This window comes from Rhea pennata, chromosome 2 (genome assembly GCF_028389875.1).
Source record: "Rhea pennata isolate bPtePen1 chromosome 2, bPtePen1.pri, whole genome shotgun sequence".
NCBI classification, from domain to species: domain Eukaryota; kingdom Metazoa; phylum Chordata; class Aves; order Rheiformes; family Rheidae; genus Rhea; species Rhea pennata.
The window spans coordinates 62,520,319-62,544,690 of NC_084664.1; the positions used below are offsets into that span (position 1 = coordinate 62,520,319).

The window sequence follows — 24,372 nt, forward strand, 5'->3', positions numbered from 1 at the left end:
AATACTCATCTTTGCTTCATAGAAGGCAGAAGGCCAGTGCTTTTTCGCAGCTGAAGTCATGGTCACAACTACTGTGCAATAAAGGTCTTTTGCCTTAGAATAGCTTACAACATTCTGTTTGTATGTGGGAGTTAATCATTTATATCAGTATGCTTTGGGAACAGAATATGTTGAGCTGACTTGAATTAAGATAATTATACTGGGCTATAAGTTTTTCACTTTTCTATTAGTCGGAAGGTAGATCTGTTATGAGGGATTAAGTTGCTGTAATGTATGAAAAAACTATTTATTCTGTTAAGGGAAAAACTAGGAAAAAAAAGTTGAGCTCTATACAAAGTCTTGCAAACCCCCAAATTAAAATTAGCTTAAAGAAACTAATTCCTTTCTCACTGTTTAAAAATACATAGTATTATAATTGCCTTTGCTTCACTTAGTAATGAAAACTTACAGTAAATACAGTTTTTCTGCAAACTTTGACAAATTATAATATATGGAAAAAGTATTGCTTATTTCATGAAATTCCAAAACGTAGGACTGAATTTCCTAAGCATTAAGGACTTGACTGAGCTGTTGAATATCTGTAATTCCCAGACACTGATTCAAAACTGCCATTCATATTCTATTTTAAATATATGATTGAGTCTATGCCCAGGGAACTTATGCAAATAAATAATTTTGCATTATAGAATTTGAAATCTCTTGCTGAATCAAGAAGAGAAACCAAAGGCACTCAGAGATGTACAGCATGTTCACAAGACTGCATAATGATGGTTCATTTTCTTATTCTCACTTTGTTTCTTTCTAAATTGGTTTTCACCTCTGTCTTCAGAACATAATCCTTGCAGTGGTTCCCAGAACTGGGGAACACCTGTTGACTGTGCATGCCACCATACATGTCTCTGCTAATTTTCCATTAGCAATGGCCTAGTGGTTGGGGATCTTTTTTATTATTATTATATTCCAAGCCACTTTGCTACTGTGGTTAAAATATATTGTTCTGCAGTGGATGGTCCAGTATCTCTGGGAGTGACAGATTTTTTTTTTAGACTGCCGTAGTTGACAGCACTCAGGTAACTCAGTACAACAGATCTAAGAGAGAGGGATGTAGTAGTAAGCCTGTTCACCAAGAAGTGGCAGGAAATCCAGAAGCAGATTGATGGAAAACGTTAAAAAGGGAATGAATGACTCTTGTGGATGGGAAACTGCCAAAGGGTACTAATCTAAAATTTGGTGATCTTTAGACTGCGGGACATAGTGGAGGTATACAGTAGAGAAGATAAAAATACTATATATTTTTTATTCAAACTTTATTCAAACAAGCTCTTGCTTTACTAATTTAGTCTTAAAAAACCACACTTTCTCATTTTATACTCAGAATATACAATGTAAGTTTTCATAGAATGCATTTTTTTCCCCCCAAGAGTTAAGGGAAGAAGTCGGGTGGGAAGGGCTCCATGTTTTGTTTGAATCGTTTCTGCTTTACACATTTAAAAAAAAAAAAAAAAAAAAAAAAAAAAAAAAAAAAAAAAAAAAAAAAAAAAGCCTTTATCAAGACAGCAAAGAAACATCTAAGATGGTTGTGTTAAGCTTTGGGGAAACAGTACTGTAGCTATATCAGAGATGCAATCTGAAATGGTGTGATTTTTTTTTAAAGGAAGGGCAGCAGGACATGTGGTAAACAAAAAAGATCCCAAATTGGGTAACCATGTATAACAACTGGAACTACAAAGCTTTCCTATCAACAGTCATATAAAGTAGGTACTTCTGTCATACAGTTGATGCTTTCTCATAAGAAAGCTGTTACATAATACATGGTGAAATATAACTGTCAGCATGGTCTGGGGCTAGCTGGAGCTTGGCGCTAAGGTTCAAACGATCATGGGGTGATTCTACAGAAACAATTACGCAAAACTAATTTTACAGACCCTAGTAGAAATCTCTGGAAGATTTTAGTCATCCACTTTCTTCTGATGTGTTCTCTCTCCTCTCCTTGTTCCTTATAGCAATGTACTTTTTTTTTTTTTTCCTCTTGTTACAGTATTTTTCTTCAGGGTTTACTAAGATCTGGAGCAAAGGAATATATGGCACCTTGAAGGGGTGTGGAGGGAGAAGAATTCAAAGGAAATAGAGTATCCTGTAGTCTTCCATTAGTCACCATCCTGTAATACTGTATTCCTAATACATGAGGATGCTATATAAACATTTCTTACAATTGCGCTTCCTTCTAATTCCCCTAGGTGCAAAAAATACTCTTCTTTGTTTCAGAGGAAACACTTACTATAATGTTACCCTAATCGGAAAAACTGGACAGAGAGATAAAGAAATGACTCAGCAGCATGTCTGACAATAAAGTTGTCATACTTAGATTTTGCATATAAATCTATAAAGAATTATAAAATATTTCCTGACTTCTATGTGCTAATCAGTTCTTTAATATTAACCTTTCACATTCTGTCTGTATTGTATAGAAAACAAACTTGTGTAGGCTGCAGTGTCTGAATCAGGATCTGGAGTGCTAATACTAAAGGCACAGAGAACTTGCAGTGCAAATTCACTGTTACATAGTGCAGTATCTCCTGGTGAATCTACAAATTCTGCCAACCCTTGAAATCTGCATTTCAAATCAAAAGCCAACTTTTTTTTTTCCTCTGTCCTACTTCATACCCAGCAATACATTACTGAATCAGCTTACCTGAGATATTGGATGGGATGAAAGCAAAAGAGGAAGGTAGAAGATATGAAAAGCATAGAATTGCAAAGCGAAAAAATACTGGTTCCTACTAATGATCTGTTCTTTGATTATTTATGCTCTTCCAACATGTTCCTACCTTTATATTAAAACTTGAAGTTTAGTCTACAATGAAGATGTGTTAGGATAAAATACATTTGCAGTAGACTGAGAATGCGCAGTAACTTGATTAGTGACTTGAAGTGGATTTTTGGTTTTGACATCATGATGTACTTCAGAGAGAGATTATCTTTTATAGAAGTTATGAAAATTCCTAGAAATGAACATTTTGAAATGATCTGCTGCCAGAAGTACTTAGAGTGTAAGAATTCATATTCCCCCCCCCTTTTTTTTTTTTAAAAAAAAGCAAACAGAGTAATTCTTACCTGAGGATATTTTCAGTATTTCCCGAAAATATAATTATTCATGCTTAATATGTGATACCTTTTTTTAACCTAACTTATAAGTAATTCAGGTCATTATTATTTTATGGCTCTAATTTTAAAGTATTTTTGGTGCATTTTGTAACAAAACTAGATTTTTTTCTTAAGTGCTGCTGAATCTGAATATATTTCTAAATTAAGTGCATAAAGTACTGAATTTTATAAAGTTGAATTGAAGAGATGTGTTTCATTCTATTGATAAGGTAGGTGAAAAAACTAAAGAGTGAATGCTTTTAGATTGGCCCATCAGTAGTCAGGTCTGTTCTGAATGCATACATCAATACTGTGAGCAGTAAACTGGTAACTTTGGGAGGTGGGTCTGAATGCAACCCTACTGAGTACAAATAAAGCTCAGCATAGTTTGGAAAGAATACTACTGTTTGCTGCATGATGTAGAAGTTCACTTTCCTTGAAAGTTTATTAGTCTTTCATCTGGACTAACTTAGCTATATGCTTTCTCTTTCTAAAATAATTTTGATTCAATATTATTTTTACTCTTAATATAACAGCAAAGTAGCATATGAATTAAAGTACAGTTCAAGTCATGTGCCTACTGGGTAACGAAGAAAAAGGAGGTCACTGAACAGAACAATGTTAAATCTGAAACTCTCCAGTACAATAATAGAAGCAAGAGTAGTGCTGACAGGGGCAATGCTTCTGTTCAGGCTACAAACAAAATGCAGTAGCAGAAAAAGATAGACAAAGCCAGTTTTGCATGATGCAGAAACCTGATTCCAGATGCTTCTTTTTGGTTCAGAACATGTAACTGTGAGAAAATTTTCAGAAGCTTAGTACCCACCTGTCGTGTTACAAGAATAGAATTCCTAGAGCTCCTCAGAAGGTCAAACAAACCACCGGCCTGTTTATGAGACTGGCATGGTTTGTTTCTTTAATCTATAGTTCATTTTTAATCAACCCTATTATGTGACCTTGCCCATGTCTAACATTTTTTTGTCTTAACCTAACTTTGCAGAGAGGTAGTATCTCCCAGGAAACATGCTGCAAACTGATGGCATTCTGGAGGCGCTTTGTCTGCATAACAGGATTGTGCCATGTAAACACTTACAAGTAGTACCCCTAGTAATGTTAAAAGGGAAGCTTGTGATCACAAAGTAAACCTGGTGAAATAAATTGTGGGTGGTGGCAGGAAAATGTGGTAGTTTGCCACATTCCCAGCTGTATTATCACATCATTAGGTTGCATTCCTGCTTACCAAACAGTATTTCTGGCTCCTGAGCTTTAACCAGTCTAACAGATAAACTGATTCTTTGAATGTGTTTGCCAATCTACTGTAATTAGCATATATTAAAAGTAGATGGCTAGATCTAGGCTAGAGGAGGCATCTAGATGGTATCTTAGAAGCAGTCAAGTTTTAAAACTAAGGATGGTTGTTAGCAGAATATTCTCTGCCTTATTTGCCCCATTGATTTTGAATGTCATACATACTCAAGAAACTTTTAAGTTCTGACTATAAAAGGACCTACAAAAGATAAGCAGAACCAGAAATGGGCAGGCCACACTGTCTTGTCCTCAGCTGGAGATTTGATTATGAATGTTTCTTTTTCCATTCCAGAAGGTATGAGTGGAGCACGTAATGAATAACATACGACCTTCCAACTTGCCCTTGTCAAAGCATTGCTGCTGACTAAGGCCACTCTATTAAGGAGCCCTAAAAGTATGTAAATTTATTTAACTTAGCAGCAGCTGTGCTGTGATTGAACCTTTTTAAGCTCCTTGTACATGCAACTCTTAAACTTGCTAGTTAGTTGATGAAACTTAGATCATTCAAAAAAGCTTTCAGGATGGCAGCAATGTAGCTGAAACTTCTTGCCAGAAATACTCAGAACCAGTTTGTTTTTACTGCCTGTTTGCTTCATTTTTAATATCATTGTCTGTCTTCTGCCACTAGCTTGGAGGGGTTGTTCTTGTATTTCTATAACAGTGCAAATAATATAATCAAGCTTATTCATCCTTTTTCAGAGCTAATTTCCCAGCATGCCACTACAGAGACAGTTCTTGGCTGAATGTTTATCAGATACCTTTTACTCTACTGTTTCTAGAAAAAAATCAAAATCTACTGCTAGAAGATGCTGTATTAGGCAAGAATAAAACTCCTGAGGGAAGGACAATGACATATAAGGGCAATGAAGTAAACAACTCACTGTTGAGAGGTTTTTGTCTGTTGCATTTCTTACCTAGTATAAATGAGGAGACTAATTCATTGATACTGAATATTAATTACATACAAAATAATTGCTTCCTGTATTCATGAAAAGCTGTTTAACATAAAAAGTAGAATGCAGCATTTATTAATATATAATTATGTACAGCATAATAAATTATACACTTCACACAATTGGAGGAGCAGAATTACTTATTCAAAATATTTGGCAAATGGTTTAAATGAGCTGTTTTAACTTAAGTATTAGTCAGCAACTGTCCTCCATATCACTTGGTTTGATAAATAACCATTTGTAATTCATTGTGCTGACTGACTAGTTAATCTTTTCCTATGAATCACACAATATAGATTCTGCTCTGCAGCTTTCCAAAATGGCTGTGTGAACCCATGCATATTTTCACAATATTCAAGCAGTGACAAATACTGGTTTGAAAATGCATATTCAGGTGATCCATAGAATTTTCATCTCACCAAGTCCTCTGGTCAGCAAAAATGATTTTACTGTACACCTTCTGATATATCAGAGACTTTAGCATTTACTTGACCAGAAGCATCCCTTATGCAAGTGGCAGATGTGAAGTTGAAGCTTTTGGTGAGGCATGTTCTTCCTTTGGGTCATTTGCCCAGATACACTCTGCTGTCTTAGGGCGTGTGATGAGGGGAGCCTCACAGCGTGGGAACGATGAGGCGTAGGGGCACACGTGGCTGTTTGCTACATGTGCAGGGGCTGCTTGACAGCTTTGGAGGAAGCAGGAAGGCGGCGACGTGCTTGGTGGCAGCAGCAGACGTGTGCTCTGCTGATACCATAAAGGAGGAGTGGAAGGGGAGATAGGGGTTAATGAAAACTGAAGCAGTGCTCAGTAGGCACATCATTTTACATAAGTGAATTAATCCTGCCTTTGAGGTACAAACATACTTAAACTGATTCAAGAAAACACTGAAGAACTTAGGGTTTTTTACATGTCCTGAGGACTTAAATTTCTATTTAAGGTTAAGCAATCACTTCAACAATCCGTAATTTTTCAGTTGCAGAGCAGAGGAAATAAAAGGAAGCCCCATAATATTTGGGGCATAAAGGTGTTCAGCTAGTTGTATCCTGCCATGACTTCATCTGTGGTTTCTGCATTACTAGGACAAGACTTTTACTGGTATGTAAATCTTTATAAATTCATGGCAACTATTTAATCTATATTTTATTAATTTCTCTGCTCCTTGTGCGCATGGCAAATGTAGGGATTAAAACAGCAATTTGTGCTGTTTCAAATGTAAGGATTTTAACAGGCTAATTAGTCAATTCAGCATGAAGTAGAGTAACAAGAATGCCTTCTGAGCTCAAATCTAGTGGAAGTGAGATTCCTTGCTAGTGACTCCAATATCCAAAAGGTTTTAGATTTTTTTGACTTTTAGTCTTGATGAGGAAAAAAGCTGTGAATGTTAAAACATCATTTTCATTCAGTAGTAATACATTTTTGCAAAAAATGTGATGATGAGATTTACTAAGCACTGACAAGAGATGCAGATATTCTGTCAGATGTAGCACTGTCCTAATATGCATGTGTGTGTTTTAGCATGTGTGATGCATGATTCAAGATCTTAAGTGGGCTAAATCACCTTGTATAAAGACTATATGCATCTCCATTGGCTGTAAAGGGAACTTTTAGGGCTCATATCCTAAGTTAGGCAATTCCTTGGGGTAAAACCAACCAAACAAAAGGTTTATTCCTCTCCTCAAAGTAATGTTGCCAATCAGGAGAGCAGTCATCCTTGCTGCATGGAAAAACATCGCAGTTCTGCACTGCTGCATACCTTCGGTGATCTCTGTCTTCAGGTAGCTCCCACTGCTAGTTATGCACAAGTTCCCCTTCTGCAGATCATTCCAGGAATTTCCCTCCCTCCTCTCTTTCAAAGGAATGCTGGAAGCCTGATTTTCCTCCTGAGTAGCATGTGATAATTAACAAGGTTTTATGACTCTTCAGAATAACTTTAGGTAGGTAATTTATACCGAGAAAGGAGAAAGAACATGTCAAACACTCTTTATAAGATCAAATTCAGCATAGTCATATGGTGATACGATAGGACCACCACAGTGTTAGATGCGTGCTTATGAAGATATACTAGAAGGAGAGAGACATTTATGGGGCTATGTAGTTAAAAGGTGTACTTACTTTCTAACTATTCTATTTTCAAAAAGATAAGAGTATGCATACAAAATGAAATTAAAAGGTGATAGAAAATCACCCCACTCTAGGAAAAGATGAAGGTGTTCTATATGTTGTTCATTTTTTCCTGTTATTTGCATTCATTTTTATTCCAGAAAAGTAGAAACAAGTGCAGAATATATGCTGTGGAGTAAAGCACCCTGAAGGCATTTATGTAAACCCATCCCCTTACTGTTCATTGCACTGAGAAGCAAGTGGAAAGATGAGATCCTCAGTGAATGCAAAACAAGAGGCAGAAACATAATCTAATCTTTTCTCAGCAAGCAGGCAAATCTCTTGCACCACCTTTCTCTTGTGCTGGAATAAATCTGTTACTGAAGCATATGCCCAGACTGCTTGGTGAGATGATTCTCAGTTAGAAAGATTTTAGAAGCCACTCTCCAAGTGGATGAAGAAAAGATAAGACAGGATGGGACATGCTATTCACCAGTTCAAGGCTCTGTTTTGGAAGAATTGGCTCTGCCGTGTGAGGCAACCGGTGAGTTTTTAGAAATCATAAAGGAAGTAATATTTTAAATCTTTTTTTTTTAATATCTGTTGGAAAGAGTGTATCCATCTTTCTTGATTTTTCCTTTTTCACTACCAACTATTAAAAATCAACTGGCTGCAAGTGGTTCTAGTTTTGCCTTTAGTCTTTTAATTGGTGAATTTTAACTTTAAATGACAGAATACAGCAATGCTCTCTAATTTGCAAATGAGACAGGAAATCACATTAAAGTTTTTGAAGAGCCTCAGCTCACCTGTTAATTACCATTAGATACTACTAGTGCTTGTGGCAATGATGAGGATGAAAATCAATATCCTTCACATCTTGGTTCTTGCTGATGATGTAATAAAGCTTGTATAATCGAGATCAAAAATCTAGATATGGACAATGCCACTACAATATCTTAAAATTATATATACTTTTAAATTTCCTTTCTTATCCACTCCACAAAGCTATTTTCTCCTTTTAAATTGCAGCAGGCAGAAGAATGGAGTGGCTGCTTTAAAAGCAGCCAAAATTAAAATAATGCACTAATAGGAGATGAAATGTCCTTGTTTGCTTTAACTGTGATTGACATGTAATTTATTTTTTAAGATGGAAGGAAGGGAATTCTCTCAAACGAGTTAACATTTTTGTGCAAAAAAGATATGTTAATGTCACTACAATTAACAGTTTGTCATTGATTTCCCTTGTCTGCGATGTTCCAGGGATTTGTAGAGAGGCATGTTGGCTGCTTCAGATAGGATTACCTCAATTAAATAAACATCCAGCTTTTTCTCTCAGAGATATTTCACTTAAACATAACTAGAAACTTATGATTTAGAGAATTTCTTCTTTAGATTTTTTTAAGGAGGACACCCTTGGTTTTTTCCCCCATTCCCCAAAACATCAGTTCCTCATACTTCAGCTTATGTCCCCAAGGTGGCTTCTCAGTATGCTGATCTACTTCTCTTCTTGTTCTGGCTAGTTTTATCTCTTAAGTATTATTTTTGAATGACAGAGTCTTCATCCATGTGGATTTAAGTTTGTATTATTAATGCCTTTCTTGACCAGAAACCTCAGTGATATGCAAACTTCCCTAAGCCACGGGCTGTAAAGTGTGACCCAAATCAAACCTAATTCTGCCTATCCAGAGCCAGGAGCTGCCCTGGGAATTCACAAGCCTGCTTCTGTGCTCATTGTGCGAATACTGAGTCCTGACAGTGCCAGATCTGCAGTTAAGCAAGGAATTGGTCTGGGTGGATCAGGTCCCTGTGCAAAGGGCAAGTCAGACTTGTGAATCTAAAGAGATAAGCTTGATACATCTCCTAAAAGATCTGGTGTGCTTCAGTTCTGTGTTATATTGTGTAGATATGTCTGTAGAAGGTGATCGACTTTCCATGGTTATTCGTCAGCAGCTGGAAGATGAGTGTGGTCTGTGCTTCCACATTGTGAGTACTTTCACGTTGTGAGTGAGTTTGGACATCAGTCAGAGTCTGAGATTACAGTTGTGTATTTGAACTTTCTGAACTATGGATTCTGGGAGTTCAGGAGATATATACTACCAGGCAACTGTATCAATTAAGTTTTCTATCACTGCATTTCCTACCTATAATTTTTAATTTAAGAGAATTATTTTCCTGCTGAGGTTAGTGATTGTTCATGTAGTTGTTGTCCATCTAAGTTTGCCACTGAGACAACACTATAGCTAAACAGAGAATGAAATGCGCTTTTTAAGTGCTTTTGTTCTAATGCCCTTTCACACCTTAGAGGAGAAAGGGGACACAGGAACGGCACTGTCTCCCAGATCCCGTTTCCCATCAGTGCTTGGGCAAAGCTGTAGCACAAAGGGCTCTATTCTTTTGGATACCCTTTCTTTGAACCTACTCCTGTGGGGGCCTTTCTTATCTGAATGCGAGTTTGCCTTGTACAGCAGCATTACTTCCCACCTTTACTGGGAATAGCCTGGCCAATATGATTAAATTTACTTTCTTAACATGTGTAGCATGCTAATAGCTCTTTGTACTCTCCAGCTGATTTTTACTTCAATGCAATCTGTTGTGGTTGCCTCTGTAGCCCCCTTTTCAATTCTTGTAGTTATCCCAAATTCCTCCATATCGCATGCTCTGCCAGAAGCCAGCTGTACATTAAAAAAAAAAAAATCTAAAAGTCATTATGTCACCAGAGGACAGGGCCACTTAAGGCTTTTTTTAGTGTTTGGGGAACAACTATTTTAGAATCCCTTGTATCCAGGCATCTGCTGCATGGTTGCTGCTGTTGGTCTCTAGCTGGTTGAGATAATAGGAAGGCCAGATGGAGCAGGTTAAGGTAATGTGGACAATGGAATTGCTTTTTAATATTCCTAGGGTATCTGCAATTGCTATTATTGACACCTAGGTCCAGTACTTTGCCAAAGAAAGGCATAAACACTTCAGACTGGAAAGTCTACCTTTGATAAACCCTAGATGCATACTGAAATACCAGAATTCCTTGATGCATACTACAATACCAGAATACTGAAATAGGAAAACAAAAATATTTTTTCCATTTTCAAAAAGCTTTCAAACAACAGAGGTTAGATTAATTGGCCTGTACTTGATTGGAACACTAGTATTCTTAAGTCATGAATTTCATAAATTTAATAAACCTTAAAGTTTACAGATTCATTAAAAATCATTGCTATCTATCTCATTCTGTATGTGCAGTGAGGTTTCTCAGGTGAACAGCAACAACCAAGGGTAATATAGTCCAGAACAAGTGTAACAATTGTTTACAGGTCCTATCATTTCATAGGTGCTTTTCTACTCCAATGCCAAAGCTAGTGGCATTGTGAAATGTTCATTTTGATCCCTAGATCCGTGGAAAGAAAATCTGGAGAGTCTGCCCATTTTTTAAAAATGCTGCTTTTGTATTTTAAGAATCTTTGGCTCCTTAGTTCCAGATTTGGAATAATAAACCTTCCTTGCATGCCAGATTTTTGGATATTCTGCCTAAGCAAATTAATTTTAGAAGAGTTTAAAACAAAGAGAGTTCTCAGCTGTAACTGTTCTATAGCTGGCATACTCTGCAATCTGTGTAAATGACATTTCTACTCACTGAGTGTCCTCTTCTACAGAGACAGATGACACTCGATTATACCTATAAACTGGTTATTTCTTCCCCTCTGTCTGTTTTGCTTTCCAAGTAACCTTTGATTATCCAGTGGCAATTCTCAAAGGGTACAAACTCATTTAGTTTCGGTGAACGAATCTAGATTTTGAAGTCAGAAACTTGCTTCACTCTTTTTCAATTTTAGTGATAAGAAAGAGTGATATTTTTGATCCTAGGTCAGCTCCTCCAGTGAGATTTGTTAACTTCTCTGTCCCTCCAGAATGGTCTTTGTGATGATGAAAAGCCTTTAACTCTATCTCTTTGTGCCTTCTAGCACAAACAAGACCTCGCCAACATGATTAATCCCTTGCGCTTTCTGCTTGAAATGTGTATCTTCTTACTAATGATGAATACGTTGTTAGGTATACTTTCACCAAGAAGGTAACTTCATCATCAAGGTGTTCTAGTGAAGTGCTACTCCAAAGACACATCCCTTTTAGGTCAAGATTTAGCTCTACACAATACGAACAGATCCTTCTTGCACAGTTCAGATACTGGTGACTAAGATAGCAGGTAAAACTGCTCCTGTCCTTCCCACATTATAAGTCCTTTTTAAATATAACTATGAACTTCAAGGCTTCCTGGTTGGTAGATGACAAACAGCAATTTATTCTGGCCATGAGGCCTGTCCTGGGATTTCAAAAGTAGAGCTACCTAGACTCACTGTGGTGGCTCCTCACCACGCTTGTATTTACTTGGACTGGGGCTTTGTCCGGGTGATGTTACTGGAAGAGCACAAAGATGGCACAGTGAATTTGGTTCCCGTGGCTCACAAGTATGACTCTGGACACCATGCAATGGACTGCACTATTGATGCTTGATCTGCTTGTGAGGGGGAAAAGGAAGTCCCCATGTAAAGCTGGGTGGCATGGGATGCAGAGAGGACAGAAGAATGGAAAACCAGAAGACTCTGATGATGCTGTGACTCTCCCCACACTACTTCCCATGATTCAGGGGGATGCTCCTGATGAGAAGAAGCAAGGAAGGACAGGTGATATGCGACTCTGTCTTGTATCTGCAGGGCATTACCAAGTGGATACCTAGGCATACCTGTAGTACCTGGTTCCTCTCACAGGTGTTAGGGCCCTGAGGGCACTAACTAATAGGCCCTAACAGCCCTGAGCAGCTGCACCTGGGGCCTCTGTCCAAATGGCCCTAAGCAGCCTCACCTGGGGCCTCTGCCCAAATGGCCTTGACCAGCACCATGTGGGGCCTCCACCCACACCCTGTGCGTGGCTTTAGCAGCTCCATTTCTGCTCAACCTATGCTCTAGCAGCACTGCAGCAGTGCTGGTCTGCAGCTCTGCCATAGTCCTGTCCTTGCCTGGCCATGGGCACTTCTGATCCAGACCCCAAACTGTGGGCCTGGCTGTGGCTTAGCCTTGTCACCGTAGACCTGCCTGTCGAACTGGACACTTGGATGACCATGGCTGCTACCCCAGGGCCTGCCTTGCTCCCTCGCTCAGGTACTCTTGGATGGGCATGGGGCTCTGACTTTCTTATAGCCAGCTCAGCTCTTGAGGGACCTTCTTCTTCCTTGCAGTGCTGCCTAGCCCTCAAAGTTCTCCAGGGACTGCTTGGTCCCTTCCTGGTGCTGCCTTTAGCTGCTCTGCTCTCTTGTGTATGATAGGGTGGGCCTGGCTGGAAGGCCCAGCCCTGATGCCATTGGGACCCCTGCTGAGACTATGCAACACCCCAAAAATAGTGGAGAGCCTTAGCCTAGCTCTCTTGGTTTGCTCCCCTTTGGTTTGCAGAGTGTCCAGGTTGGATAACTTATTTTCCTCATGTTTAAGTATGACTTCAGTATGTTGCGCTATGTTCCACAAAGTAGCCCTTTTCTGCATGGAAGACCTTTAGCCTTGGAGTTATTTCTTAAGTATTATCTTACTTTTCTGTGGCGTCTTTTTAATATATCCAAATTTAGGAATCATTTCCCTCTTGGGGCTGAATTTAGTAATTGTGCCTTATGCTTTAGGTTTTGAAATGAAAAAAATCATTGATAATCTTCAGCGAAATTAAAAGCCTTTTAAAATATCTCCAAGTTCATGTTTAACATGGTGGTTCATCATTTCCACTATATTCTTGTTAGTGAATTAAATATTTTCACTTTCATAGCACTTTGAAAGTGCTTCAGGGTTCACCAATAAAAGTCAGCTGAATAGCAGCCTCCTCGTTTTGCTGCTGAAATGGCCATGATGATGGCTTTCTTCCTGCATGCAGTTCTATTCGGGGTCCCAGCCTCTCCGCTGAGGTGCAGGCACATGCTACACACTTGCTCAATCTTCACTCTGGTCATGGAAATGGGAAGGCAGGGAAGCAACAGCACGGCTATGCATGACCTCAGAGGTGCTACTGGGGATAATAAAGGCAACTTGTAATGAGGGGTAACTGTGAGGATTATTATTATTAAAAAAAAAAAAAAAGTAGTGGTAGGGATCTTGGATCCAGGACAACAGGCTTCAGAGAAGTGTGAGGAATTGCACAGGGGTGCAGAATGCTGCTAAATTCTTAAAGTGGATCAGGTATTGGAAAGCTCGAAGCTGCTGTTATTGCATTGTATCAGAGTTGTTTCTGTATTGATCAGAGGAAAACATGTATAAACATAAATAGAAGGAGAAGCAGAAACTGCTTTTATACTCTGAAAAGCACTGTCTTTAGCAAAATTATTTTAAAAAAAAGTAAAAGTCTTAAAATTACCTAATCTGCTTTTCATGATTTATTTTGCCTTAAGTAGTTGTAGAGGGCATATTTAGTGCTTTTCATTAAAATATATATGAATCTAAATGTAGTTTGTGAATAAATCATTCTTGTAGTACTGATGCTGTTTTAATTTCCCTTTTCAGGTCCTCTCTCTCTCTGAAATACTCTGGCCATGTGTGCTTTTCTTCATTCTGGCTGCAATCCGCTTCCAGGAGCCTCCAAAATACAAGGAAAATTGTAAGTTTTGTTTCAGCTGTGCTCTTCTGTTTCAGTGCTGGCTGTCTGAAGTAGTTACATGTTAGAAAATTAAATGGGAAGGTGTAACTTAAATATAGTAAAATCAATGGAATGAACCCTAGAGTGAGATCCAGTCTTGTCTAGCTGTAGATCTGAACTGAAGTTTTAGGTCCAATTCATCAGACCAATTTTAGATGCTGGGATAAGGTGAATTACTTTGTTTCTAATAATGCTTATTTCTCTCTATTGATAAGAAATGGAGTTAAGATGAGTGGTTCAGAGGCAAATGATTATGTAGTAGGTATCAACCATGAGATTAAATGAATCTTGCCCCAACCTACTTGCTGGGTATTTGGGATGAACATGCTGTAAAAAGTAAATGCTCTCATTTTCACTAATATTTCAGAAACTTCTAATGGCTCCCTCTACACTGAAAAGTTCACCTTGCTCTTATCATAGAATGGTAAGGTTGGAAGGGACCTCTGGAGGTCATCTAGTCCAGCCCTTAGCATAGCCCACGGGAGGACTGAACCCGCGACCTTGGCATTAGCAGCACCACGCTCTAACAAACTGATCTAAACCTGCCCCCTAATAAGTCTTGTGAAATATCAATTTTATTTAGAAAAGAATGACTCATGAAAGCATAGTCTATTAAATTTTTTTCTATTAATCACATGTCAGACATTTTTCATATTTTGTGATCTTACTGAGAATAGCACCTTGAGTTCATTTCTCCAATCCAGCAATTTCCCAGAGTAATAATGAAGTGCAGTACTAACTAAAGCCAGGAACAGAAGAGACAACAAAATAAAAAAGTCAATAATCAACTATATTACTGCACATAAGTTTAAACTATTCTGTATTTAGGACAAGCATGTAAGTTTTGGAAATCTTGTTATGTGTGAATTAGTTACTTTTGCTGCATAAGAGCCTCTGGATCTATTATCTTAAAGAAAGCTTGGCATGTTTACAAAATAGCAAGAGTGCATACTCAGTTTCAGTATAACATGTATTCACTCTTTATAATTCATTATTTTGTTACATGGAAAGTTCTGTGAATGGCAAAAATGGTTTCTGATACAGATGTTGTTATTAATTCTTTAATTTGTAGATAGACAATAATGCACCAGTCTCATAGGGCCAAGTAAGAGATATGTTTAACTGGTTAATTTTGATAGTACTTACTATTGTACTTTTATAGACTAATATTATGTACTATCTCAAAGGGTCTCCTAAGTGTATGACAAATTAAATAATTATAAACTTCTCTTACCTATAAAGCAATATCACTGGTACTTTTCAAATAATCCTTCTATTATTAAGGGGATAGCAGGCTAAGAATATTGTCCTCTTTGAAAGTATAGAGGACATCTAGGTAAAGAGAGAATAACTGTATGTGAGATCTTGCCAGATATGAAAGAGATGCTTCCTTCCTCCTCCCCAAGCTATATGAATAGTTATAGTTTGCTTTAGGAATGGATTGACGCTGTTTCTAAACTCCCCTCTCTTAAACTAAATAATGAAAAGCTTGTTGCTTGATAGGATACCTTTGCTCTATAAAAAGGGGACCATAGTAAGCTGCTTTGCTTCGAAGTCACTGGAGGACAAACTGGCTTTAGCAACAGTAGCAACCAATTCGATAAAACAGCTGGAGATCTCTAGGGTGAGATAGCTGGAGAGAGTCTAGGTTTGTGCTGTATAAGGTTATTTTAGACTAGCTCTACTCTGGTCCCAAGGATACATTGTATGTTAGTGGTTTGAGTGCATTAGGTGTGCATTTACTTCTGCTTCGCTTTCAGTGGAAAGGGATCCAGTGGAGGCACTTGGGGAGCTTTCTACGAAGTGACCTAAAGTGTTCTAAGTATGAATAAAAATGATCTGCAATTGGCAGTGTCCTTCACAACTCAAAATTAATGATTTTATACATCTAAGAAATGAAAGTTTCACTAATGGTGCAAATTCTAATGGTGCATGCTTCCAAAATATTGATATGAATTTAAAATTAGAATTTTTAAGTGTTATAATGTAGTAATTTTCCTATTTCTGCATCTTTCAATTATGAGTATTCAGTAAGAATATTAGTCCAAATATTAGTTTTTTGAACTATATTATGTTTATTTAAACTTGCCTTAGTATCTTTCTTATCTCCCCCTCATAATTTTGATGTAATAGTTATAAAAAGGTTAATTTGGGAATGGTCTTTGAACTATGCCAGTTTTAGCTGCTTAAAACCAAGAGATTAACTTAAACGGGAGTCCTGTGGCTAGTAATTATATTACAAGGTAAGCAAAAAGTTGTTTCATGTTTTGAGGTTTAAGTTCTCAGAAAACATAGAAAAATTGCTGTTTATCTAATCTTGATGGATGCAAACTGAAACATCACTCAATATCAGTTCCTTCATCTCATGAAAGCCTGAGAGAAAAGAGGAGAAATACCGTTTCTGTGAAGATTTCCAAGTTCCAAGCTAAGTCATTAAATGTGTTGGATGGACAGGCTAGCAAGCACATAATGATGTTGCAACGGTGTCACTACTGTGAAAATAGGTTTTCCAAAGACTGCTCTCTAATGTACCACTGTTGTCATAGTCTGACACAGTAGTTCTCCATTGTCTGTGGTGAATTAGTTATTCCTAAATGAAATACTATTGATGTAACTTCATTGCTGACAGGTGACAAAGCCACCTTCTATGAGAAGGGAATACAACATTATTGTACAGGCTTTGTAACTGCAGTGTCACTGGTTTCAATTCTGCTGCTGTTTGTTTTTAGGTTACTTGGAAGCTCGGGATTTGCCAAGTCGGGGCCTTTATCCTTTTGTGCGGACTCTTTTTTGTAATGTTGGTTCAAGATGCAGGAATACCAGTTACACAACACACAAAACCAGCCGTTTACGGTAAGATGTATAAACTCGACGCGGCTCAGAAATCCTCTGTGCACCTTTTCCTACAGTAAAGTAGTTGTCATTGTCTAGGAAGTATAGGAGCTTTATTACTGCAAACTAAGTTTCCCTCAGTGTCCTTATGAATGTGTCAGTCATAATCATGCCTCTTTCTAATCTTTGCCTTGTGTTTCATGCTGTTAACAGACACAACGAAATCTTGAAGTTGCTTTTTTAAAGAAGGTACTTTATTAAAAATTTCTGTGGAGGGGATAATTGGTGGGAGGGCCCCTGTAATATATTTGCCCTTCACTGCTGCCACATAAGAACATGCTTCACACTTCAGCTTTCACTGGTACTTCTGTTATTATGTGAGATAGACTGACAAAGTATATCATATATGGATTTATGCTTTGAGTAGTTTGAGAGTGTACATGGTGGTAGACATCAACACAGAAAAGCAAAAACAAGGATAGCTCTTGAGTAAGACACACAAAGAACCAAACAGAAGCAGCAGAATCTCTGTAACCGAATGAAGGGGGGGGGGGGGAAGAGGTTCTTGTCACAGGATCTCAGAATAAAGAGAAAGGAAGAATTTTTAATTTGGTCTTTCCTTTAAGAAGTGTTTTACTCTCATCTGCTTCCAAATGTTGAAAAACACTGAGATGCAAAACCACGTATGCATATTAATGGCATACTCTGTGGCTGATGGATGCAGTCATAAGCAACCTTTTAGATATATAATAATACAGGCAAATTAAGGTGAGCTAATAAAAAAAGGTGTGCGTGTATATTCTGTTCTCAGAAAACTGAGAATGCCTACAAAAATCTTGTAGATTTGAGTCAGTTAATTGCCTGATAGCATCACCTTTTTATGATTTATTAGTGTAGAAGTTGATAGATAACATAGTTTTATAGATAGCAATAAAGCCAGCATGCAGCAAGTATAAAGCTTTAGTATTAAAGCAATTGGTTATAATTTCTATGTTTTGACTACTCTGTTCTAGCTGTTTGTGTAGAATCTGTTAATTATTTATCTTGTATAGTTTTATGCTATGGAGAGGAAACACCTTATATATCAAATAATTTATTGTTAGTATGATGAATTTTGGCTTAGACTGTTAAGACTTCAGTTATTAGACCAAATATAATCACTACAGAAAAAGATTACTACTTAAAAAAAAACTCAGTAATTTGCACTATATACATTTAATTTCTACCCTTTTCCCTGGTGATATCCTTGGCCTTCCACTGCTCCTCTGGTTCCTAAGGTCAGTGGTTTTATCTGACGGTGCCTTAAATCTTAAGGCAAATCATCAACTTCTGGAGTCCTTTGCCTGGAGGAATATAGTGTTGATGCTTTCTTGCTCCCTCTAGGATCTGCTTTGGGTCATTTTTGTTTGCTAACATGCCTTTACACCTTCCTCTTTCTTTATTGGTTTGCAATTCCGTATTACATCTGAATATGCTAAATACGGTACATTTTACTTGTGTCTGTTTCATAGGTACCAAAGAGAACGTAGTTTTGTCCAGCTCCTGCTCTGCATTTCTTTAACTGATCACTGCTGAGTTATTTGTAGCTGTGGGGTTCCCAGTGCTGTCCCGTGCCCCATCTCTTGTCTATCTGTGCTTATATGCCTATGCTTCTCCATACTATTTCCTGTATCTCCAGTTCTTAAGGCCTCTGCTCATCACACTTGGCCTGTATTCTTCTGCAGTGTTTTGCTGTGTTAGTCATAAATATCTCATTCTGTGATGAATAATTGCTTGTTAGTGCTGTGTGTGTACGAAACTAAGGACAAACTAAATCTTTTAATTTTGGTAGTGGTGGTGGTGGGAAGACGCCATACCAGAAAAGAATTACAACTACACCATATCAAAAACAAAATTGCAGGCAGGTCAAGAAAAGTTCAGACATAGCAAATCTGACAAGCCTCTGTCCAGTGGGCTTGAAAACTCAGTACAAAGCCTGTGGCCTGTGTTACTAGCAATGGCAATACTATATGACTGCGCTATAAGGTTATGATAGCTATTGGCCATTTTATTTTTTTTTAATTGTTTCTAAAAGGATAGTTCTATTCCTTTAGATGCTACTTAAGTATATTACTTTTATAAAGTATAAACTGTATTGATTAGTCTGCATGATTATTTACACTGCTTTGAATGGACCGCTCATATTATATTTAGTCTCAAAAGAAAAGCAGGAAAGAATTTCCTGGAGGCGATCTTAGACCTACTTAAGAATCAGAAGAATTATTCAGTGTATTTTCTTTTCTTTTTCCAATTGTAAGTGAAATGCATGCATATATGTGTATTTATAAACTTGAAACAGGCCACATAGTAGCTTAGGTCAGGAAAAGGGTGACAAGGTAGCATGAAGTTCATCTTGAAGTCAGTCTATTCCAGCAGGTCTATCAGTATAAATTAGATCAACCTAAGGGATGTTCTGACTTATGCTGGCTGCCAACAGCCTTGGGGATCCAAATTGTCAGCTTGAGATCAACCAAACATAACTGAATCCTAGCAATGCTACTGTGTTGGCTGGAGAAAAGGGTTGGCATAGGAACTGTAATACCAATTATCTTTCCTTTGTGGATATACTTTGGAACATAGCCAGTTATTTATATCACTTTGGGCTTGCTTTGAATTAACAATGTTGTCTTTATTAAGGTTAAATCAAGGATTATGCACAGCTTACATGGACACTTAACCATTTGTTTTTACATGTAGTATGTACCATACTATCAGTTTGAAATATACAGTTATCTTCTCTTGGAAAAAGTCATTCTATGACTTCTGTAGATCCTTCCCTATAAAAACAATAAACCATTCAAATAGCCAAATCTGTATAATTATAGCAGAATACAGTTTTTTGGAAATTGGTTTTGTACATCACATCAAGAAGCAAGTTTTCTGTGCATAAAGCTGGTAGGAAAACTACCATTGTAGACACCACGTCTTTCAAAAAGAAATGCTGTGATCTTTTCAAATTAACACAAATTGTATACAAGTGTGGCTTCATTGAGGTACTGAAGTGTTAAGTGCAGCAAGAACCTCAGGAAGAGCATCAATGGGAGCAAGTGATAGAAACAATGCTTTTAAATATCCACTGCCAGAGCGTAATCCTTTGTTTGACCCATATGACTTTTTACAGAGCAGTAGTCTGTATCCTTCTCTAAAGTAAGCTTATTTCTGGGGATGGGAGAGAAGGAAAGAAAGGGGGAAGGATTAAATGAACCTCCTGCCTGTCATAGGTGCCTGGGGTGGGGCGGAGGGAGCTGAATTGGCTGGGTTGGTGAAATGGATCTTTTTTGCCCTTTTCCTATTGGGAACTCCGTGGAGTACTCAAAGTGCTTTTAAGCTCAAAACACTCAGATTTAGTTAGAATAAAAATTAGAAACATATCTTTCTAAGCAGAGAAAGCTCAGATTAACCAGGTTTGAAAACAGAAGACTGAAATCCTTTCTGCACTCTTTTCCTCAGGCCACTGAGTCCTCGCAGGTGGCTCTCTACTTCCAAAGTTGGCATCAGTTTAATTCTGATTTGCAGTAAAATCTATCACTTCCTCTGATCCTTTGGAAAGGATCCATGTCCAAATAGCATGAGGCTTTGTTCCCTGCTCCTCTCTTTAGCCTCTACAAAAGCTCTTGGTTCTGTCTTGATGTGGTAGGCTGGGCTGAGGCTATGGTTTCCTTGTGCCACCTCGCTTTTACTCTCTGTTGACAACAGCTAGAAGAAAACCTGGGTCATTGTTGTCTGTTTCTTTCTTCCTTCTCTGTAGTTTGGAAAGGTTATAATACAATGTGCAGCATGGTGGGAAAGGTCCTACCTTTCTGCAGCAGACCATGCGGTACGCTGTCATCCAGTACGTGTATTGGTGCTGATGGGAACGTCATGCCTCTGAGCTGTTCTGAGATCAGACCAAATGGGAGCCAGCATAGCTGGGTCTTTGCTATTTTAGAAATTTTTAATGTAGCAGCAGGGGCCAGGTTGAGACAAGAGTTAGCCGAGAGGCTTATGGAAAATCCCCAGTCTAAATGGCATCGCACGTTTTAGCTCAGCTCTCAGACAAGCTCTGAAAAATTTTTATTTTCATTTTGAGTAACTGGCTAATTTTGATCAGAATTTGTGTTTGAGCCATGGCTTTAGGAAATGCCAATAGCTTTTGTATGCTTAAGTGATAGAGACTTCTTGTTCTTCTGTGGTGCTTTGTCATGGTCAAAACTAGTATGGATGTTTTTTCAATAGTTAAAATAGATTTCTGTCTTCATACAACTACTTCTGGAAAGGCACAATAGAGGGAAGAGTTACCACAGATGTTGAAACGATACAGATACCTTCGCTTAAAACATTAGTTCTAATCATGTATGCCCCCTCTTACAAATTACTGGGATCTTTGTTTTTGTCATCCCTTGGTTTCTCTCTTTATTGATTCTAGTGACTGCTGCTGTTGACTTCCTTTAAACAAGTATGTTAGTGTCCTTCTGCACCTGAAAGCAGGCTCTTTGGGAGAAGAGCACTGTTGTACAGCACTTATTTTGACTGGCAAACTGTCTGAAAACTGCCTGTTTTGACTGTTCCTACAGCTGGTTTTGAAGTCTAGTTTCAAGTCTTTTCTGGCAAGACAACGATATCTTTCTGTGCAACTTTATCTAGCTTATGCTGAATCATGAAATTAGAAATATCTCTTGTCATTCTCACTAGGAAATATATATAGTCCCCTGTTAAATAAAAACCTTTAAAACTTAGCATAAACATTCAGTAAATAGAATGTCTGTAATATTTTCAACTGTCTTATAAAACTGAGCATGACAAATAATATCACAGTTACCATTTACTCTTTTAAATGAGGTTCTGCTCAGTCCCTAGAGTCACCAGGACTGCAGCAGAAGGGGGCATGAGAGGGAGCTGGCTGACACTGTTCCTCATGTGAAAATCCCCTTTATCTAACAACTCAGGAACAGTAGATCCCAAGACGCTTTTCTTCTCCTACTGGGAGGCTTATATTTGGAAGTACAGTGGTTCTGCAAGTTTATTAGACCACTTGCCTGCTTTTCTGTAACAGTTAGGCCTTTTACTTGTTTCTTTTTTTTTGATTGATTGTTTTTGGAGTTTTGGGGTTTTTCACCCTTTCATGCCCTGAATACCTACATCCCTCTACTACTTCCCAGCTCCCACTAAGGTTGCACTATCAACTTGCTTTCCTGCACTTCTCACTAAAGCTCTTCGAAGCTGCTGCACTCCAAGAGCTACCAGGTATTTTCTTTACTGTTCCTGATCTGTGTGTTTCCCCTAGTTGTGCGTATCCCTCCTCCACCCCCTGTGGGACCCTTTACAGGGGAACACCTTGTGTTCCCAGCCCCCTAACTTGGAGGCAGAGGGGACTGGATGAGCTAGCAGGCTGCTGCCACGGGCACACACAGAGCATCAGGCAGCAGGAGTTGAAGCCTTTGCTCATTTTCCGTGTTCAGAGGAAGCTTTACAGGTAGCGAGAGAGCATTTTGAAAGTAAGCAATGAATAGCAGACAGCATGTTCTCTCCCCTGGGCACGGGGTAGATCTAAGTTATCCTCTCATTTGAAAAGCTGGTGCTAAACAGACTCTTTATCTGTTACCCATGAAATGCTACTGACTCTGCTCCTGCCCGTGCGCGACCCTCCTGATCCAGCATGAGGCTAGATAGTTTCCAAGCCCAGATTACTTGCTAGAGAACCGAGTAATGCAAGTGATTAATATTCACATGATTCAGGCTATTGTAAATCGGATGTGCTTCTGCTACATATTTAAAATGGTGGCTGCAGTGCATAAAATGAGATGCCAAGGTTTTCTGCTGCCCTACTCTTGATCAGCGCAAGCATGGTGGGGGCAGGAGGGGAGGCAGTTATTAGCTGCACCCCCTCACTGGCATCTGTGTGAAGCTGGAGGCTGCGTAGCGCCCACAACCCTCCTGTGCGCGTGTCCTTTTTGCCCTAGGAACGTGATTGTTTGCAATGCCTCCGAAACAGGGAGATTTTTAATCTGGGAACGCAAGACTTGCCTCTAGTTTGGAGGGAAAACAGCACAGGCTGTTTGTGGTGCTGCCTTCACGCTGTGCTTCTCAAAATACTGGTGACTCTGTTAACTGACGGTATGTTGTGAGCTGAGCTGCAAGTTTAAAGTTCGACAAGTTTTGGACAAAAGTATTTTGTGGAAAATCCTGTGAAAACTGAACTAGAGCACTTTTTTCTGGTTGCGTTCTTGACTAGACTTGTGCTCTCACTGCTCTGGCTGCTGTTAGCTTGGGTCGAGCGCTGGCCACTTGTCCGTGCTTGAAAAGCACAGTGCTAGGAAGTTCTGGGTGCAGTTGGTGTTCCTGTTCTGCTCTTTCAAATGCCAATGTCTATAGCGCTCAAATTTCAGGGTGTAGGTGTGCTAGCAGTACGGGAATTTATGCGGTATTTTAAAAGTGGTAGCTAAAGTGCAGCTATTAATCACTCTAAAAGCCTCCCTCTGAACAACACAAGTTTACCTTTTAGAACTCTATTTAAAAGAAAAAAATGTCATGGGGGAATTGTTCTGCCCTTAATTCACTGAAGTGTGAGGTTAGTGAGAGTTTTCTACGAGTCTTGCTGGCTGTCAGCCGAGCTGGGATCCAAACGAGCTGCACTGAAACAGTCAAGAACTTGCTGGATGTTTTAATCTTAAGTTTTCTCCTTATCTCTTACTTGAAATTTGAGGACAACTCTAGGGGTATGTTAATGAGAATTAGAGAGGCATACAAACTCTATATACAAACTAGAGAGAAAGAAGCACTCTGTCTATAATTTTGTGGCTGTTTTTTTTTGAGAGCATTAGGCCTATCTGATCCAGTTAAAAAGTAAAACTGTACATCACTTAAGACGTCTTTGACTGTTGTCTAGTTTAAGTCATTGTTAGGAGGAAAATATTTCAGTAATATGGTCTCAATAAAGAAATATAGATCAAATAAAAAGTTATTCAAGTTCTTAAAATGTTCTTTACTCTTAATTTTAGCCTGTTACAGAATCAAATTATTTTCAATTTTTTATTTTATTTTTTTTAAAAAGCCACAACGGCCAAGTAATTGGTACATGGTCTCAAACTGTTTGTCTCGGCCCAAAAGTTCTCTGAGGACTTAGTAATTTCCCATTTATGACAGTACCAAGAACAGTCCTCTTACAGTAATGGACGTTTTCTTGAAATCATCTGTGTTTTGTTTCATCTGTTGTGCCTAGTCTTAACACTGAATTCTCTCCTTCTCCCACTCTTGTGTACAACTCCTAGGACTCTGCCTTGTTCTCTTCTTATGGTATGTGTTTTACTGTCACTGTTCACTGAAGTGGCCTTAAGGTTTGTGTGACTTTATACGAGCACT

General features: G+C 38.4%; 1 protein-coding gene across 1 annotated transcript in view; it reads left to right on the forward strand.

Moving 5' to 3' along the window:
• The first annotated feature begins 7,981 nt into the window (after positions 1-7,981).
• Positions 7,982-24,372, forward strand: part of ABCA13 (ATP binding cassette subfamily A member 13) — a 200,976-nt gene continuing 184,585 nt past the window's right edge. Inside the window, exons 1-3 of the mRNA XM_062567937.1 lie at positions 7,982-8,050; positions 14,031-14,124; positions 16,893-17,016. Coding sequence (XP_062423921.1) covers positions 7,982-8,050; positions 14,031-14,124; positions 16,893-17,016 — 287 coding nt within the window. The remainder of the gene's footprint in view (positions 8,051-14,030; positions 14,125-16,892; positions 17,017-24,372) is intronic.